The following is a 19632-nucleotide window of genomic DNA, read 5'->3' on the forward strand; positions in this document are numbered from 1 at the left end:
CATCGTTGTAGGTTTCCATCTGAAATGGCTCTTGACACTAAATTTAATCAAAAATGAACAATTATCCAACAAAAAACAAACAAAAATAAAATACATTTATGGTCCAGTTGATTTTTATCCATTAAAGAAAATTTCAAAAATCACTTCCCTTCAGTTTTCTTCACAAATCACATTTGGATGAGCTCTTGGTTATCACGTGACCAGATGCGTTTGGCACATATTTATTCAAACCACGTTCAAAGAGCAAAGGCAGGACAGAACAAACACACAACAAAGCAAAACAGGACCACGTTCACATATTTACACACACTTTGACATTTGAGGTGTCATAAAAAGACACATCCTGCACAAACAAGTTTTTAACACATTTAGAACAGGAGATGATTACGGCAGGAAGCTGTGGTCACTGTGACGTTAACAAAAAGTAGAAAGCATGCGGCACCCCCCAGGTTTATCAGCCCGTCTGTCAGTGCACCAGCAGCATGGAGATAGCAACACTGTGTGCTGTTATTGGTGAGTAAAAGTGTGTTGGAGCGCTCTCATTTAGTGCAAAAGCACTAGCTGTCTTCTTGTTTATGAGCAGAATCTATACATGTATGTGTTATACACGTTTTATGTTATATGTTATGTATATTACATGTTATATTATATATTATATTTTTCAATGGCTCATAAATGTTACTCTGTAGATCATAAATTGTCATTTATCTTGTTGTTACAACCAGAATTTTATCAATTAAAGATGCACTCATTGTTGTCTTGAAGCTGCCATGTAATTACAAGGTTGCTACAAGTAACAGCAAAGGAACTAGCAGTGTATTGTTTAGTAACTGCCGAGTAACTTACTACATGTAACTACTAAGTAATTGTGTTGTAATTGAGTTACGTGTTTTTTAATTTGTGCTTTTACGTTTTTCTTGACTGTTCATTTTAGTTTCGGAGCTGATTGCTTGTCTCAGTTTAGATTTGATCACATTAAGTATTATTATTTCAAAACGTTTTATGGGTAAGTATTTGTCAGGGTCAAAAATTTTAAAGTTCAGAAAAAAAATGACAATACAAAAATGTGATTTTTGAATCCAGGTGAATCACAGTCATGCACACGCAAAGCACGCGAATAATCTCAGTAAACCTGCACGTCAAAGCCTATTCAGGCTGGTTGCCATGGCAAATTTGACCAAAAAAAGATTAAGTTTAAAAACATTTCATGTGTATTTTTCTATAGTTTAATTTTTTCTTTAAGCACACAATATCATTCTGTTAGTTTCTTTGTTTTGGTAAAGTTTAACTTCATTTTTTTTAAAATTTCCATTACCTATTTTTATTCCACATTTAATTTCATTTGTTGTTGTCAAGTATTTCTTTGGGGACAAAATGTAAAAAACTCATAACTAATAAAAATCAAAAGTCAGAATTTTATTGTTAAAGGTTAAGGGCAGTCTGTCTTTGCTATTGTGTGTTCCCACTAACGGCATTTAGTTTGATGTGTTGCTTGTCTATATGAGATCGTGGGTGGCACATGAAGCTTCGATTGCATCCAGTCTACGTTTGCTACTGTAGCTCGCTGCAGCCGCTAACCGCATCGCATTGTAAACAGGTAGCCATTCTGCGTTAGGCCGGGGTTTCATTACAGCCACATGCTAAACAGACACATTTTAATCCAAATAACATCCGTAGTGAAACAGCATCTAAAGCAGGCGTCTATGCATCGCCCAGCGTTTCATGGTCGCTCCTTTCTGCAGTTGCATTAACAACATAAACTTAAGTTTGCCATCATTTCTCTTTTTGTTTTGCAGCTTCACTCAGAGTCGTTCCCAACAGATCCCAGTTCTTCCAGTATGAGTCCGTCTCCATAAGCTGTGGGCAGCAGGGAAACTCTTCAGAGTGGAGAGTTAAGAGGAACACGTCCTTATACATAAACACCACATGTCCCTCATCCTCAAATGGGATAGATGAATCGCACTGCTTCATCAGTGACCTTTATCCAACAGACACTGGAGTTTACTGGTGTGAGTCTGCAGCAGGAGAGTGTTGTGATGCTATCAGCATCACTGTCGCAGGTGAGCTTTGATCAACAAATCATGAGTTGTAGCCAGTAGTGACTCAAAGTACCTGAAAAACTTCTACAGCAGCTCTTTTTATGCCAAGTAAGCAGTGTTGGTCTGCCCCAAGTAAACAGGATGTTTTAACTCACCACAAAACCCGCAACATTCACCATCTGAAGTTTGATCATATCACACTGAAATCATACAAATTTTATTTAACTCATGAACTATTCTGCACAACCTTCAACTGACTCCAGTTATTTGTTCCAGTGAAAGTCCTGTTATCTCCCAGCAAGCAGATAACCACTCCAGTCTCGGCTAAAAACAAAGCAAAATTAAAAAAATCACAGAAAACAAAAGAAAAACTTTTAAATAGAATTGCATCAGAAACATAACCCAAACTTGCAAGGGGAGTCTGAACTAAAAGTTTTCTCTTTCAGCTGGTTCTGTGATCCTGGAAAGTCCTGCCCATCCTGTGACGGAGGGAGACACTGTGACCCTGCACTGTAGAAACAATACAGACTCATCCTCCAGTTTCACTGCTACATTCTATAAAAATGATGATCTTATTGGGAGCAGCTCTACAGGAAACCTGACCATCCACAGGGTTTCCAAATCAGATGAAGGACTCTACAAGTGTAACATCTCTGGAGCTGGACAATCACCAGACAGCCTGCTGGTGGTTGTTTCTGCAGGTGAGCAGAAAACATAAAGAGTTATAACATCTTACTGTGAGCACGATGGATTCATACTAGACGCCAGGTGTGGTTGTTTTACATGACAAAGTTCTACTTTTGTGCTTCTAATCTTTCTATTCTAATTCATTTTAAAGTGGGAGGGTGTTACCTGGGAGGGATGCTATTATGCATTTTTTGTGCAACCACCAAAATATGGTTATTTTTCAAATTTTACCCAGTAAGTATTGATCAAATCTGAACATAAATACATCCAGACACCTTACCCACACAAAATTAGTTTGGTTAAAAAGTTAAAATGTAGCACTGTTCCTTCTTGAACTGTTCATTCAGTTCCAAAACATGCACACGTTTTAAAGACCCGAATCCCCCTTTTTATGTTTGTCTTCTAAAACGATGATTTTTTGCAATCTGACAAACATGCAACACTCACTTTAGCAACTTTTTAAAAGTTTCTCGAACACTCCCACCTCACCCACCACTTTGTGTGCAGAATATGCAGATTTATTGAAGAAAAAAAAAGCTTTATAAAAAATTGTTAGTTAGCAATCTTAAAAACGTGTTTAATAATGAGAGGAAAACTGCTGACTGAGTTCAAATGATGGATTTGTATCAACCACCAACCACTTGAATGTTTTTCTAAAGAAACTGTTTGCTTTAAAGGACTATTACAACATCATCAGAAATGCACTTGTTTGATGTCCTACCTGAAGGTAGATCCTGTGTGCTTTCAGCCCAGCTTAGCACAAAAAAACCCTGCTGGACGTTTACACAAAGGCCTGTGGCTCTGCATTTAGGCCAATGTGTGGTATTTTTGTTTTGAAGCAGGGAGTCCTAGCCTGCCGCCTGATTCTTCCCCCCAAGTGATTCTTCCTGTGGTGGGTGTCTGCCTCATGCTGATTTTGCTGATGCTGCTCTGCCTCTGGAGGAGCCACAAAGGTCAGCATGTTTTGATGTAAATAAAAAAAAAGAAATGACATTTTACATCCTGTTGCTACAATGTCACTTTCACTGTGTGTAGAATTCCTTTCTCTTGGTCGCGGTTAAAAAAAACAACACATCCCCCAAGAAGAAAACTAAAATCTGCTGCACTCACATGAGAGTCCGGTCCTGCCTCCTCACTCTGTTCATTTCATACAGGCAATACTACAGATACATCCAGGTCATTTCAATCAAATGTTCTTAATCCTGTAACCCTAATACTTTTAGAGCAGCCAACCTTTGATTTCTCCAAACATTCGTGTGACTGTTTGGATTGTTTGACTGTAGAGAGACATTTAATGATTCGTCATCTGCATAACTGTGGTGGCTAATACTATGAACAATCTGCTCGAGATAGCATTTTTGTAGAAAACAGTGGGACAAAGATCGAGCCCTGACGAATACAGTGAATGAAATGAGCAATTCATTTTCCAAATGGACACAAACAAGCTGAACCCTGTTCTGCTCAGTATTAATTTATATCTTTATAAACTGGTGCTGGTAACAGTTGTGATCGCAGCACATGGTCACTCCTCCTTCAGCCTTGTTCTGTTGGCATTTTCTTCCTGTTGAAAGGGAATTTTTTTCTTGCCACAGTTATAAGTGTGTACTGATAGTGGGACTCATTTAACTGTTGAATAGTGTAGACTTGTCTTTACCTTACGGCATAAAGTGCCTTTATGTGCCTGTTGTTGTTCTTTTATGCTATAAAAATAAACCTTAATCTAACTGAAAATGAATAAATGCTGGCACAGTGATTTGCACTGTTGCCTCACAACAAGAAGGTCCTGAGTTCAAGTCCACCACCTTGCCAGGGCCTTTCTGGTTCTACCTAGGTACACCAGCTGCCTCACGCAGTCCAAAGACATGCAGTTAGGTTAAATGGCAATTCTCAATTGCCAATTAATTGTGAACTGCCCATGTAAATGCCAATCTGGTTGTCTGTCTCTATGTGTTAGCTCTGTCCAGGGTGTACCCTGCCCCGCAACCCTAACAGGGATAAGTGGAAGGGAATGCATAGATTGTGGCCACCTTTCTCTAGATGAACTAGATCCTCTAGTCTCAGCCCAGATTTCCCGATTGTGCAGGAGATCAGAGTAATCAAATGTCTCAAAAGTAGCTTTCAAATATGAAGGCACTGAAACTGAGCGGTCACCTTTGTCACCTGATAAAAAATAGTTAGAAACCACTAATGCTGTGCAACAAATGAAATCAATAAGATATGCATCAGGAAGTTAAGGCTGGTCAGGTTCTCTGTTGAACACATATGTCAGTGTGGACACACATATGTAGTTTCACTTTACTCAAAAGCTTCCTTAATCAATTTGGTGATGTTACATTCAACGACTTGTTAATAGTGAGTTTCCCTGCATTATGCATTTGTGGTTGAAGTGATGATGCATTCACTATTCACTTTTCTATTCAATGTAACTCTTAAAGCTTTGTTTCTTTAATCAATGGTGAGATGACTGATGCTTGGCTGCATTTGTGTGCCTACAATACTGAACTGCTGAAAAGGTTAACTCATGCATCATAAAACTGCATTTTAAGCATAATTATAGCCTTTATAAGGAAGTAGCAAACAAAAGTCTGACTCTAGCTACGCATTCATGACCTACAGGCACGTCAAAGCTACTATTATTGTAGTTGTGCATCATTGTGGTATTGTGTGCAAGAATTCTAAAATGAACGTAGCCACACAATATTTACACTGCCACTTAGTTTTAACCAGTTAATACAAAACCAACACTAATAAAGTAAACTGAACAAAAAGTGGAATAAACCTACAGAAATCTAGAATATTATAAATGATGTCATGTGATATCTGTAAATAATACTTGTATCTCTTAAATGGTGTAAGTGAAAAGGTTTACATGAAAAAAGAAGAAATTATATTTTTAATTTTAGGGTCGAACATTTTACATTAATAGTATGAATCTAAAGAAGAAAACATTTTTTCCAGTGTAGTCAATGGTTTTGAACAGGCCAGACCAACAAAACTATCACATAATTACCTGATATTACTTTTGTGTCTGTGTGTTCGGAAAAACTGAAAAAAGGATCTATAAATAAAGTTACTGTTATCGGCCAAACTGGACCTTGTGCCTGGCTGTATGTTCGACACCTGTTTAACCCTCAGATTACCCTGAGTCTGCATCTTTACCATTATCATTAGTTTCATGCTGTCCTTTGTACAGGTGTAAATCACCCGAACGGTTTCAGAGGTGGAACATTTACTCTGTGCAGAGTATTTTATATTGAAAAAATTTAGTCTTTGTGCTTTTCCTGTGGCCTACTCATCTGCTCTGTGATGCTTGATCCTGCAACGTCTCTTTCAGAGCTCAGCAGAGAAGATTCAGAATTACACTTTGGCACATTTAAGCAACGCCTTTAAATGTTATGTGAGTCTAAATATAACACAGCAGGTTTATTACTGCAGAGTCTAGTTCAAAAGTCATGAACAAACTGTGTCACGCAATAACTATCTGCATTCTTCTCTGGGAGACACTATTGTGTCATAGTTTCTGAAACATTAGGAGTTCTTTATGACACTAGTTCATTCCTTTTCATGAGCAATCAGAGGGAACTCCTTCCTTGATTACCTAACAAAGTAAACACTGAACAAACAGCGACTCGTTCCTCTGGTCTTAGTAGATCTGTGCTCTCATCCAGTCTAATCTTTCCCTGCTACAGGGATTTTTTTAACCTTAAGTGTCAAAAGAATCCTGTTCACTTTATTTTCAGCAGCAGTTCTGTGTGTTTACTTTATTACTAGTTCAGTTTTCTGGATTTACATGTTTGAATCCAGCTGTTGTGTGAACCCATGAAAATTTGCAGATAAAGTGAACACAGCTGGAAACACTGTGAGGAAACAGAACACTGACACAAGTAACTATACTGTAACATGTATTTTAATATTGAATGGCTCATAAACATGTTAGCAATGAATAAGCTGATCATAAAATCATTTAGGTCAGGTGATAACTGTGGATGTGTCACTGGGAGTGGTAATGATACAGTCTCAGTGTGTTAATGATAAAGGTGAGAGGTCATTTCTTCTTGTTTGTCGTCTTTACCTTACAGTATAAAGCACCTTGAGATATAGATCTATCTATCCATCTACATCAAGGTGCTTTATGTTGTAAGGCAAAGCCCATGCAAAACAGTTCACACTGAAGAAACAGGTCATGAACTCACTGAGGTAAGGTGATCACTCCCAGTGGATCTGTCACTGGGAATGTTAGTCATCCCATGTGACACAGTTTCATAATCATGGTTTATGTAACATGTCTGAGGTCAGCAGAGGGATTCCCTCTTGCTTCACTATGCAGGGTAAACCCTACAAACAAACACAGGTAACACTTTAATGATGGGTGTTGGTTGGTATTGACGGAGATCTGTTGCTGTTCTCACGTCACTGCATTGTTTTCTTCGCACGTTCATTCTCCGAAAATGTGACTCAGATTCTCAAATTCATTGTGTGCTTTGTTTCCAACAGCAGTTCTGATTCCTTCTGTCTTGCCACTGAAACACACTTATGTGGATTTGAGTCCAGCTGTTGTGTAACACATGAACTGTTCTGTATTGCAGATAAAGTGAACCCTGCTGTCTCGTACACTGACATTACCGTCACACAGGAAGTGAAACCTCGTACTTTCAGAGGTAAGAACATAAAAACTCACTCACATATTCACAGTTCTCTCTTTGATTGAAGGCTTCTGTGTCTGACTGAATTCAAAGGCCTCTGTGATATAAAACTGTAAATAATGAGGATAAAAACGATCAGTGTTCACATGAGATTTTAAACTAAAGGACAAGCTGCACTAAACTTTAGTTCTCACAGCATAAACACTGTAAACTCACTCTGTCATTTCCTCCACTATGTACTGAAAACTGTCCGAAGTCATGTGCATGTTGTTGTTATCTGCCTAGAAACAGAAGACCTCTGCACTGTTACTGGTTAACCATCACCATAGTTACAAGCATAATGTTTTAGCACGTGCTCCAGACTCCGCCCTCTAGTTTTACTGTCAGTCAGCTCCTGCTGTTTCACTCAGAGACGTCCAATTATATTTATTGTGATAAAACTGACATGCTCAGAGTGTCTGCACAGAGCTTTTATATTCAAGGAGTCCGCTGCTTTTTCTTTTACTATGATGTAAACACAGACTGGAGTGGTGCTGTTTTCTAGGCAGCTACAAATGTTATATAACGCTTGAGGCTTTTGTTTATGCTGTTGAAGAACTAACATCCTGTGGGTTAAAAAAAAAAGCATGCAGACTGAGCGTGGGAACCAAAAAACACAATAATTAGAAAACATAAGGAAAACATGCAGGTATATTTATAAACAAACAAACAAACAAACAAACATGGTGTTTCTCTTATTGTTCACAATCTCATAAAAAGAAAATAAATGGCCTACAATCCTTCATATCCAAAGCCTGATGCTGTGTGTTGTGTTTCTCTTCTGTTATTGTCATGAAAAGACACATTTCATAAAAATAGCTACTGTCAGCAAATCTTAGAGAAACTCTCCTGCTGCCACCAAAGGTTTGCATGAATAAAAAATTTAATTAAGAGTCTTTAGTAAAATATTTTGCCTGTCCTGTTTTATTGCAGGTAAAATATTTATCAAGTTTACTGTGACATTTTCAGGGATTTTCACTTTGTGTCTGAACAGAATAAAATAGCTGCATCTTCACACATTGAATCCTAATGTTACTGATCATTGGGCAGCGTGATGCTGCATTACTTGAAATGTATAAAACAGTGAGAACACACACTGTCCACGCTCAGTTAACGTAAGTGTGACAACTTAAAAATATATTATTTTTCCACAATGAGCACACTCCTGTCTGTGCTACCATGGTGACCAGAACAAACCCAGTAACCAACTTAAACCACTGAAATGGTGTTGTCATCAAACATGAAGGTAAAAAAACCTCAAATGAGCCCAGCGACAGCTCTGAAATACAAGAGAGGGACAGGCCCTGGAAAACATACATTAGTTTACTGCTCCACATTACCTAACCAGACACGCCCACTGCAGACAAGTGCAACTACATGTGCAATAGAAACCAGCTCTCTAAGGCAAGTGTCAGATTTATTAATAGAAAATCATGCAGAGCCTAACATAACATCCTCCTCGCCTTTTTCAAGCCATAAACTTTATGTTTTAATATTTTATTTTCAGTAACACAAGAATTGTTGCTTCGGTGATCAGATGTTTTTGACCAATAAAAAAATAAAACTGTTAATGATTAAGTTCAAAACATGTGAAACATAAGATTTCTGGGTCATTTTCTACAGGTTCACAGCACCAACAGCTACAGGGAAATCTTATTCTAATGTTCAATACAAAAATCTAAATACCATATTTTGACTTTAAATTGTTATCAGTGGTAAATTGTACCTTTAAATAAATCTTACACTGCAGATATTTTTATCTGCAGAAACAGATAACATCCTGATATTAATGAGAAAAACCTGAGCCCCGGATTTTAGAACACATCTGGTCTGGTTTGAGAGCAGCGGTTGAGATGTGTAAATGTAAGTAAATGTAAATGGTTTTCCATTACAACTAAGCAGCACCTAATTCACGAGGGGTCTTTATAGCCGGAAATCCAGTGATGTCATTGTGACGCAAACAACACAACAATCAAGGATGTTGTTCATTTTTTTCATGAGAGAAAAAGAATATGCTCCAATAATAAGTTTTCACAATTTGTTATCAAATAGTAAGAATGTCAAATTAGTTTTACATGGTGCCGTGAACCTTGGTCTCTCTGGCTCAGCGACACACTTTTTATTGCAGGTCACAAAACCTGAATGTAACATGATTGGTGGAACAAATTGAGGGCGGCCTTTGGTCGGATAACAGCTCATGTTTCTTCTTCTGCACCTCTCTGGATATCGCCCTTATACAGTATACCTTCTGCTCCAACTATGGCTTTTTGTCAGACACAAGGACTACTGTGTTGTCTAAAATGTCTATGCAATCGGCGGCATGTCTGTTGATATTGACGTTTTAGGATCAACTCAGATCACTTAGAATCCAGACAAGTAGAGCCCAACAAGCTCAGCATTTTCATTGTAAATATTCACATTGCTGGGAACCTGCCTTTATCCAGCTGCTGGTAAAAGTTCAACCAGTTAGAGTTATTGGTACTGGCTGTTACACTCATTGCCACACTGCAATTCAATGAGCTCCAGCTGCAGTTGATACGGAGCATTATCAGGGTCAATGGAGTAGGGGGAGGAAGAGAAAATCAAAACGTGTCTTTTTCAATAGATGCAATATCCTGAAACTTTTCATTAAACTCCACAATACACAGTCCCATGGCTGTCGCATACCACATCACTTGTGCAATAATAATGTCCTGTGGAAAACTTTCTAGCACCTCATGCAGTGCTGGAAAAGCTGCAGCTTAGTTTCGAAGGCTTTGATGTGCACATAGAGCTGGTTCACCACCGCATCCTTCCTTTTGTGCAATGGTTGTCCCACTTCAGCCACAAACTGCCCAATTTTCTTCCTCAGAGGACAAAAAAACCCAAATCCCTGTAGTGCGGATCTCCCACTGATCATTCTTGTGACATATTACATCTCCATACTCAGCTTGAATGTCGAGCAGGGACTGCTGAAACTGGCTGTGGTACAGGACTTTGAAACAAATTGACTGAATGGTCTGAACAGAGAAGAGAACTTGCTGGTGAATCATACAGTGAAGTTTAATAATGTTGCCTCCTTTTTCTTTTTGGTCCATATTGAGATGAAAGCATCTGTGTGATGCTTTAGACACAAACAAACACTACATTGTTGTCTAGAAGCAGAGATCATTGACGCCTCCATTTAAAAGACTTCACACAGAGAAGCAGAAATCCCCCACCACATCCGTGTCATCACTTTTAACACCTTTGAAAGATGAGACAGATGCCAACTTTCCAGTATTAAATTACTTAAAAGGGGAAAAATGCTTTCACTGCTTTCAGTTTTCTGAACCTGTCCTCTCTCCATAGATCTGGACTCTGAGGCTACCTTCTACTCAACACTCAGTCTGGCAAACATGTGCCAGGAAATACCTAAAAACTCCAGATTAAGTGTTTAAGCTTTTTATTTATTTATTCTTTGTACTAACGTGAAGAAATGTTTATGGAGATTTCAAAGAATTTTCTGGAGCAGCTAAAATGTCTTGACATTTCTTAACATTTGCACAAATCTGTCATTTTGTCACTTTCGGTCAGTTCATATGTCTTTGCAGTGTGGTTGTATATGAAATAATTGTTGTGAGTCTTTGTTGGAGGTGTGTTTACTTCAGTCATGTTACATTTTAATGTCTTTGTCTTACTTCGTCATTTTTTCCAGCGACTTTGTAGATATCAGTCTTATTTCTTTGTTGTTACTTTGAAGCAACCACAAAGAGCTAGAGTAACTTTGAAGTTTTTTTATAGTCCTAGTTACTTACTTACTTACTTTATTCCACACTGGGTTCTTCCTTTTTTTAAAAAAAGATTTTGTACATATCCCTTTTGAGTTTTTTTTTTTTACATTCTTGTTGTTTTTTTTTTAATTTTGTTTCTTTCGAACATGTGATGTAATTTAACAACATTGTACCAACTTTTTTCGATTTAAAGTTTTCTTTTTCTGATTTTACCTTTTTGTACTCTGTTTCTCTTTAGAGTAGCTATTCATTGCTTTGCAGCTGTCTTAGGGCATTTGCATCTCTTCATCATCTTTTTTGTGTGTTCTTTAATACACCGCACACAACTTCTGGCTCAGAACGTTTGCTGTAAGCAAACTTTCAGTTACCCAAAAGCAAAAATGTGAATGACTTGATTTGGAAATCAATGCTTGTAATAGACCTTGAACTTTCTGTTGTTACATGTAATGATTTTGTCTTGTTATGATAGTAATGTGATCTTAACAAACAATAAAACCACCAAAACCAAGATATACCGCAAAACCTTTTTGTTGTTTTCACAGAAGGAAAAACAGTTCATATCTTTGTTATCGATATCTCTCTGGGACTCTCCCTATTAGGCCAGAGTCTGGCTGTATCTTGTCTTTGAGCGGCTTTCTCTGTCTTCGGCCGGTACCGGTCCGAGGCCCGGGGGTTGGGGAGCGCTGCTCTAGTCCAAGGCACAGGGGAAAATATCTTCTGGAATTTTACATCTATGGTATTGTTGTGTTTCTCATTAGCATGGCAGTGCTACAAGTCTTAGTGCAAAGTGACTGTACTAACCGACTCTCATTTCAAAATGTCCTTATGATGCTTGCTACAGTGTAGCGGTTCAAGTTAGACTGAACCCGTTGGCCAGCTTCCCTCAGGGTCACTCCATGGTTGATTACATGGTCCACTATTGTAGCTGTGATGTCATCAGCAATTCTATTTCTTACTCTTCTTACCCTTCCTCTCCCCCCTCCTCGTCCTCCTCTTGCTCCTCCTTGTCGTTGTTGTCCTCTTCGTCCTACTTCTTCACCTCCACGTCCTCTTCCTCGGCCTCCTCTACTTCTCACTCTTCCTGCTCCCTCCACTGTACTCCACACACACAGCTTACCTGTATTATAGTGCTTAGGCTGATTGCAAAGTGAACTAATTATCTAAAAAAGTTTTCACATGTGACAGTGTGCCAGACAGTTGGCAAAATAGTGTAAATAATGGCCTTAAATGTGTATAGTTTTGCTAGGAGTGTGTTGATCCTTTGCAAATTGAGTGTAAAGCAGTGAGTTGTGTTAACAGTTCTGCAAAAAGAGTGCTGTGCAGTGGATTGTAGCTACAGGTTTGCAAAGTGTGTGTTACAAAATGGCAAACTGAGTGCAAAGCAGTGTTTGTGCTTTTAGTTTTGCAAACTCAGTGAGTGGTTTTGCTATAAGTATTAATAGTTTTAGAAATTGTGCTATAAGAATCACAGTTAGGGTTTAAGCATTCAGAAAAAACTGTAACTGACAGGAGCAGCACCCAGTGCGGCCTTCTGCTACAGTGGCCCATCTTCTTCAAGGTTTGATGTGTTGAGCATTGAGAGATGCTCCTCTGCATACCTCAGTTATAGCGAGAAGTTATTTGAGTTACTGTTTCCTTAACTTCACTGTAAACCCTAAAGATTTTATGGGAAAATCTCAGTAGACCAGCTGATTCTGACGTACTCAGATCAGCTTTCTGGAACCACCAACCACTCTGCCTTCAAAGTCACTTAATGCACTAAGGTGCTGCCTGGTGACTGGCTGGTAAGTATTATCGTGGGGCCAATAACTTACAACATAAACACCTTGAGGTGACCGTTGTTGTGATTTAGCTCCATGTAAATAAAAATGATTTGAATTTGCATTAATGAGCAGCTGTACTGGTGTACCTAATGAAGTGGTTGCTGAATATGTGTAACTGCTGTGATTTACAGTGTAGAGTGATAAATGTGGATGAATCCACTGCTGAAAACAGTTATATGTACTGCTTCATCTGGGAGAACTAGTGTTCAGCTGTTTAAAGAATTTAAAAAGCTACACATAGATGCAAAAGACAATTGTATTCATTACACAAACAAATGCTGTTAAAAGATAATTTTAGACAGGGTGGTGGTGATGTGTGCAGAAATCCCCCATCATAGGCGTGAGATCTATTATAACACCTCTGACACAATGAGACTAAAGTGGGTGTATCAACTTGATCTTATCTATGGGGAAAAAAACACTCTTGGTATTTACGCCTACTGGTTATTTATAAAATTATTCTGTATTACTTTCTTGGTTTCATTCTGGTTTATTTATCCCTGTTTTTTCCAGCTTCCCTTGTGTTTCTGTGTCTGGTTCAGCCCCATCTGGCTTTATTTCCCTGTCTGTGTTTGTGTCAAGCTCATATGTCTTAATACAGGTCTCAGTGCCATTTCCTGTTTTATTTTGGTAACCTGTGTCCCATGTGCATTATGTTCAGTTTTAATCCCTTTGTCTCATTAGCTTGTGATTAGTGTCAGATGTGTGTTCCCACCTGTGGCCTGTTCCTGTATTATCCTCTGTGGGTATATATTGTGTGTGTCCCTCTCTCCCTTGTTGCAATAGCTCTCTAGTTGTATGTCCTATGGTCAGTGGCGGTCCTAGCCTGTTTGGCGCCCTGGGCGAACACTCCCTCTGCCCCCCCCCCCCCCCCACACACACACACACAAAACATGTTAAGGATTGTACATTAACATAAAACTGTTGTCCACACACACATATGAAGAGAGAGAGAGAGTATGCATAGTATGCAAACGGCTATAATTTGTTATACAATGAGAACAGGACAAATCAACAATCAACAATGACTAATATTAAAATCTGTAACATAATGTATTGTTTGGAGTTTAGTCTGTTACTGTTACTATTTTTACCATTTCTTCTTGGAGCAACTGTAACCCACATTATTTCCTTAGGGATTAATAAAGTATTCTGATTCTGATTGTTTCAGGATGACCTGCCATTATCCAATCACACATCTGCTTATCTGTATCTTTTGTTCGTTTCTCCTCCTCTTCTTTTCTCTTTTTTCTAAACTGAGCACCTGATGGCTTTGAACTTTTCTTGTCCATCTTCCATTGGTTTTAATTTTGCACTCCAGTATGAACACCCATCCCTCAACTAGAGGATCACCACAACATAACCTAACAGACCTACACCTTAGTTCACAGATTCACTTTGTCTAGGGTGTATTTCTGGGATTTCACACAACCCAGGATTCAAATCATGAATACATAATGGGCTTGGATTTACAACATTATGAATGAAATGTGCTCTATTTGAAGCAGCCCCCCCTCCCTTTCGACGGGTTATGTGTGAGACTTTAAATCATCAAACTGTAAATTATAAATTTTAAATTGTTATTGATCCCTTTACCCCGAGTCCTAAAGTGTATATTTATTTTCTTACTCTACTATATTTATTGTTTGTTTACTTGCACTGCTGTAACTGGAGCCTCGTCGTCTCGTCTCTCTATATACTGGACTGTATGTAGCGGAGATGACAATAAAGTTTACTTTGACTTCAGCAGCGCGCAGGCGCTTCGAGGGCTCTCGCGCTCAGTTTTCGTGGTATAGAATTTCGAAAAAACATCGGTGCAAATTATAAGTCTGTATCATAATGTCCGTGTTTTCGTGTTTGTTGTTTTGTTTTTATTTTGTTTTATTTTGCGAGTTGGTTATTAGATGCTGCTCCAGCCAGCCAGAGAATCCCCGCCGCCCGCCCTCTCCTCCCTGTGCCGCAAGCAGCAGGCGCACCGCATAAACGGAGGGCGCCTTACTCCCAGCAAATGGGCGATAGAAAACCGATCGGTGCCTGTGACATTCCCAATATGCGCTGGCTGACGTCGGGGCAGCATGAGTACGAGCATTTTTTTTTTTTTTGCTGATGCCCGTGATGCCGCCCCCCATCACGATGCCGCCCCGGGCAACCGCCCGTGTCGCCCGTATCTAAAACCGCTACTGCCTATGGTCCATGTTTCAGAAGCATGGTGGAACAATTCAGTTAGAAATTAGTCAAAATAATTTATGGTTGATTCCATCCTGTCAGGGTGGAACCCAACAGGATGGAATTTTGGGGGGGAACCTATTAGGGTGGAAATTCTAAAGACAGAGCAATAATTATTATTGTTATCATTAATTATTTACAAAGTGAGGGAAGATGGTCAGAACTGAGAGGATCGAACTACCAGAAGGCAACGTTGCAGACGTAGAGGACAGCTACAAGTACCTGGGGATCCCACAGGCAAGTGGGAACCACGAAGAGGCCGCTAGGAAAGCTGCAACCACCAAGTACCTGCAGAGGGTCAGGCAAGTCCTGAGGAGTCAACTGAACGGTAAGAACAAGATCTAGGCTATCAATACCTACGTCCTGCCTGTGCCTGCTGGGATATTAAGCCAGCCAAAGGAGATAGAAGCCACTGACATAAAGACAAGAAAGCTCCTGACCATGCATGGAGGGTTTCACCCCAAGTCCAGCACCCTGAGGCTGTACGCTAAGCGGAAGGAAGGGGGCCGGGGACTGGTGAGTGTCAGCACCACAATCCAGGATGAGACAACGAACATCCAAGAATACATTGGGAAGATGGCCCCAACTGAATACCTCAGGCAGCAGAAACCCAAGAAAGAGGAGGAAGGGGAGGAAGCTTCATGGAAGGACAGGCCCCTGCATGGTATGTACCACTGGCAGATAGAGGAGGTGGCTGATATCTAGAAGTCCTACCAGTGGCTGGACAAAAGCCGGACTGAAAGACAGCACAGAGGCACTAATGATGGCAGCACAAGAACAAGCTCTGAGTACAAGATCCATAGAGGCTGGGGTCTATCACACCAGGCAAGACCCCAGGTGCAGGATAGACCACCTGCAGGGGCGAGAGGGGAATTTTTAAGTGGTATTATGGAGTGTGTCATAATGTTTATATTCTGATGTACTTTTTAATGAACAAATATATAACAAGCAAAGATAAACCATAGATATTTACTCAGATTTTAAAATCGGAAACACTGATTTTCCACCCTGTCATGTTCTGTTCCACCCTGTTTGGAAAAATGTGTTTTAAAAACAATTGAACAGAATCATTAAGTCTTGTGAAAATTCTTGTGCCATGTTGAGAAGTCAGGAACATTAAATGCACCAATATCTATATGTTTTTAAAACTGCAAGTTTTTTCCATGCTGTTGGGGAAAAAAATGGGTTAAAAATAAATTGTTTTTGTATAACACAGACCTATAGTATTTGTAGTTAAATTACCTGTTACAGTTTCAAGTATAAAACATTATATTAACAAAAGGGACATACTCTAAGAAAAAGTCACTATTGATCAATATTCACATGTTTAACTATTTCTGTCCCTAACAGGGTGGAACACATTCAGAGGCGATGTTTAATAAAACTACCTGTAATTACTATTTTATCTATCCCTGAGCTTGGTCATAATGGATTTCATATAGTTAAACATGTCAGAACTGAAACAAATTATTAAAAAAAAAAAAAATAAAACATAAATTTTTTTTTTTTTCAAAAGTTATGAAGCTGAAATGTTGCCACAAAAAGAGAATCACCCCTTCTGATAAAGTTTGAAATTTTCTTTGTTTACAGGCTGTGATCAGCTGACCTGTTCTGCTTGAGCTGCTGCTTTGACGTTTACTACTTGTCAATTTAATTCGATTCACTTTTGTGATTTGGCATTGAATAATTAACAGTTGCCTTAAGCACAGGTGTCAAACTCCAGGCCTCAAGGGCCGGTATCCTGCAGGTTTTAGATGTGTCCTTGGTCCAACACAGCTGATTTAAATGGTTAAATTACCTCCTCAACATGTCCTTAAGTTCTCCAGAAGCATGTAATGCTGGGCTTACACTGTGCGATTTTTGGCCCATTTTGACCTGATTTTTGAGTCGTGCGACCGTTTTGGTGATCGGCCCGAGTTTGGCCTTCATCGTGTGTCGTGCATCGTGTAATATACGTGGGGTAACGAGAAGCGATTAACACCTCACGACCAGCTCCCGGGAGGATTTCAAATCCTCCCGACCGTCGTGAGGGTGTCACCGCAGCCGCTCACACTGCGCACGCGCAAACACATAAATGTCGGTGAAAAAGACGGAGTAGCACGGCAGTGCAGCATGTGAGTGAAGTTGGACACAAGCGATGGAGGCACTTGTAGAACTTTGGAAAGCTCCTCTGAGCCTTTTCGATGTGGCCTCACAAAATTATCACGACCACAACAACCGTGAAAATAGTTGGATTTACACTGCTGCTCAATCACAGCTGCCTGATCAATGTTTTTCACTAGCAATTTAGCAAAGTTGATGTTGGTGGTGTGCGTGTCTGTGTGAGTGAGAGACAGAGAGGGAGAGCGAGCGACAGATTTTTTGTTATAACCTTCATTTTATGGATGCACAGTGTGAGCACTCAGGTCGCATCAGAGCATCGGGCCGTATAGTGTGAGACCCTGCATCGTGACCTATGAACTTCTAACCCCTGCGAGTCAATCGTGCAGTGATTATTTAAGACCTTGTATGTGAGGAGCAGGATTTTGAATACAATTCTGGATTTAACAGGAAGCCAATGAAGGGAAGCCAAAACAGGAGAAATATGCTCTCTCTTTCTAGTCCCTGTCAGCACTCTTGCTGCAGCATTTTGGATCAGCTGAAGGCTTTTCAGCAAGTTTTTAGGACATCCTGATAATAACGAATTACAGCAGTCCAGCCTGGAAGTAATGAATGCATGAACTCAAGAAGTAATAGCTCCGCAATTCCTCAGTGTCACTGTAGGCAAGGTGATGCCATCCAGAGCAAGTATCTGGTTAGACACAGTGTTTCTAAAAGTTTTACGGCCGAGTATGATAACCTCAGTTTTATTTGAATTTGGAAGAGAGTAATATGCTTCTTCACCTAATGTAATTTGATAGTTTTGTTCTTTCTCAGTTTCACAGCTTTTCTTTCTGTATTTAGAGGTTTACTGTACATTCCCATGAGTCAGTTTTCCTCTTTTGTTGCCTCTTATGACAGTAACCTGATCTGAATGAAATCAGTCAAGCAAAAACTTGCAAACATTTTTTCGTCTCTTCAAAGAATAAAGCACAGAAATAGTCTTGTTAGTGGAGGTCTCTCTGGCTGATGGCCACACTGATATCTTGGCTTTGGGGATGGTGAGTAATTTTCGGGTCGCACAATCTACTGTATTCTACTGTACTTATGTGCTCATGAGTCAGACTTTTGAACTAATCTAAGCCAAAAATAAAGAAACGCTAAACAAAATCTGAAACCTGAAATGCACTCACGCTCATCACAGCAGCACAAAATGGTTTTACAAACTCTACTGAGGCTGCAGGCTGTTTTACAGAAATGAGAATGTTTCCATTTTATTACAGCCCCTGAATTTTGATCATTAACAGAAAATGAAAATGAATAAAAATAGTTTTATTGCCATTTATAACGAGACTATACTCACATGGCAGCAATGGAAAAGAAGCAGGTGACAGGTGATTTTTATGAGGAAACAAGAGAAGCTAAACACACTGTTTTACACCTCAGTGGGTTAACTTGGGTGATTTCTGCGGTCTGTAAGAGGAACACCTCACTCAGAGCCAAGCAAAGCTTTGCTTTCCAAATCAGATCTGTAGTTTCTGCAGATGGTCTTAACCAAGCTGCATACTGATTGTGGGGGAATAGAAACCACAAAAATAACACTGCAGGTTATACAGTGATAAAGTAGACCATGAGAAAGTAGTAATGAAGACTGCCTAAAGGTCAAAACGTAATGAATGCTGATTAAAGTCAGGTTTTTACACAGGCAGCCCTTTATGCCATTTTATCCACTACATGTTTAATGATATGACCTACTATTGCAATTTTGATAACATTCAATTTCCTTGTAACTGTCATAATCTCTGAAGGGGCAGCTGTGCTCTTATCAGGTAATACAAACATTAATATCCTGTTAAAGACCCTTTTTATATCACAAGTTTCAATGCAGCAAACTGTCTGGGACTTTTCACCACTCTTGGTAGATACATGAGTGCTGCTTGCAACACTGTGAGTCATTCACTCACAGTCTGTTTTTCTTTGATAGCGCTCTAATGCGTGTTTCACATTCACTATGATTATTTATTTTACACTGTTCACTGGTGCAAACCCAGTGAACAGAAACTCCCATAACTACTAAAAGGAGCCCTGATTGTTCACCGTTAGTGTTTAAATGACTTCTGGTTATTATGTGTTCAGTAAAGCATTTGAGGCAGACAATCATTAAACAACTAGAGCTTGTTTAAAGTAAACATTGTCTGCTTATTACATGTTTTTATTATTAAACTTTATTTTGGGGAATATTGCAGATATACTTTAATCATTTTTCACCCTCTGTACAGAAAACAATATATTTCAGCTCTCCTGGTTGCCCTTTTTTGAAAATGTTGATTGTGTGGTGGTTAAA

At 39.3% G+C, this 19632-nt stretch overlaps 1 protein-coding gene across 3 annotated transcripts; it reads left to right on the forward strand.

Annotated features, from left to right (window-relative positions):
* The first annotated feature begins 249 nt into the window (after positions 1–249).
* LOC120437377 (low affinity immunoglobulin gamma Fc region receptor II-b-like) lies at positions 250–11672 on the forward strand. 3 transcript variants are annotated; one of them, XM_039607913.1, is made up of 6 exons: positions 251–513; positions 1797–2060; positions 2486–2740; positions 3569–3679; positions 7313–7384; positions 10739–11672. In XM_039607913.1, exons 1-6 carry the CDS (start codon positions 483–485, stop codon positions 10825–10827), a joined length of 822 nt encoding a protein of 273 aa, XP_039463847.1. In that variant the 5' UTR covers positions 251–482; the 3' UTR covers positions 10828–11672. The 3 variants fall into 3 exon arrangements, with proteins under 3 accessions (XP_039463848.1, XP_039463847.1, XP_039463846.1); XM_039607912.1 differs by having other exon boundaries at positions 254–513; positions 3566–3679; XM_039607914.1 differs by lacking the exon at positions 3569–3679 and having other exon boundaries at positions 250–513.
* Positions 11673–19632: the final 7960 nt, after the last annotated feature.

The sequence above is a fragment of the Oreochromis aureus genome, linkage group 3, assembly GCF_013358895.1.
Source record: "Oreochromis aureus strain Israel breed Guangdong linkage group 3, ZZ_aureus, whole genome shotgun sequence".
Lineage (NCBI taxonomy): Eukaryota > Metazoa > Chordata > Actinopteri > Cichliformes > Cichlidae > Oreochromis > Oreochromis aureus.

Excerpts from the sequence above, each read along its gene's own strand:
- LOC120437377 (XM_039607912.1), top strand. The coding sequence starts at position 483 with ATGGAGATAGCAACACTGTGTGCTGTTATTG. Across the intron at positions 2,741-3,565 it reads GCTGGTGGTTGTTTCTGCAG|CAGGGAGTCCTAGCCTGCCG; the intron begins GTGAGCAGAAAA and ends TTTGTTTTGAAG. Across the intron at positions 7,385-10,738 it reads GAAACCTCGTACTTTCAGAG|ATCTGGACTCTGAGGCTACC; the intron begins GTAAGAACATAA and ends CTCTCTCCATAG.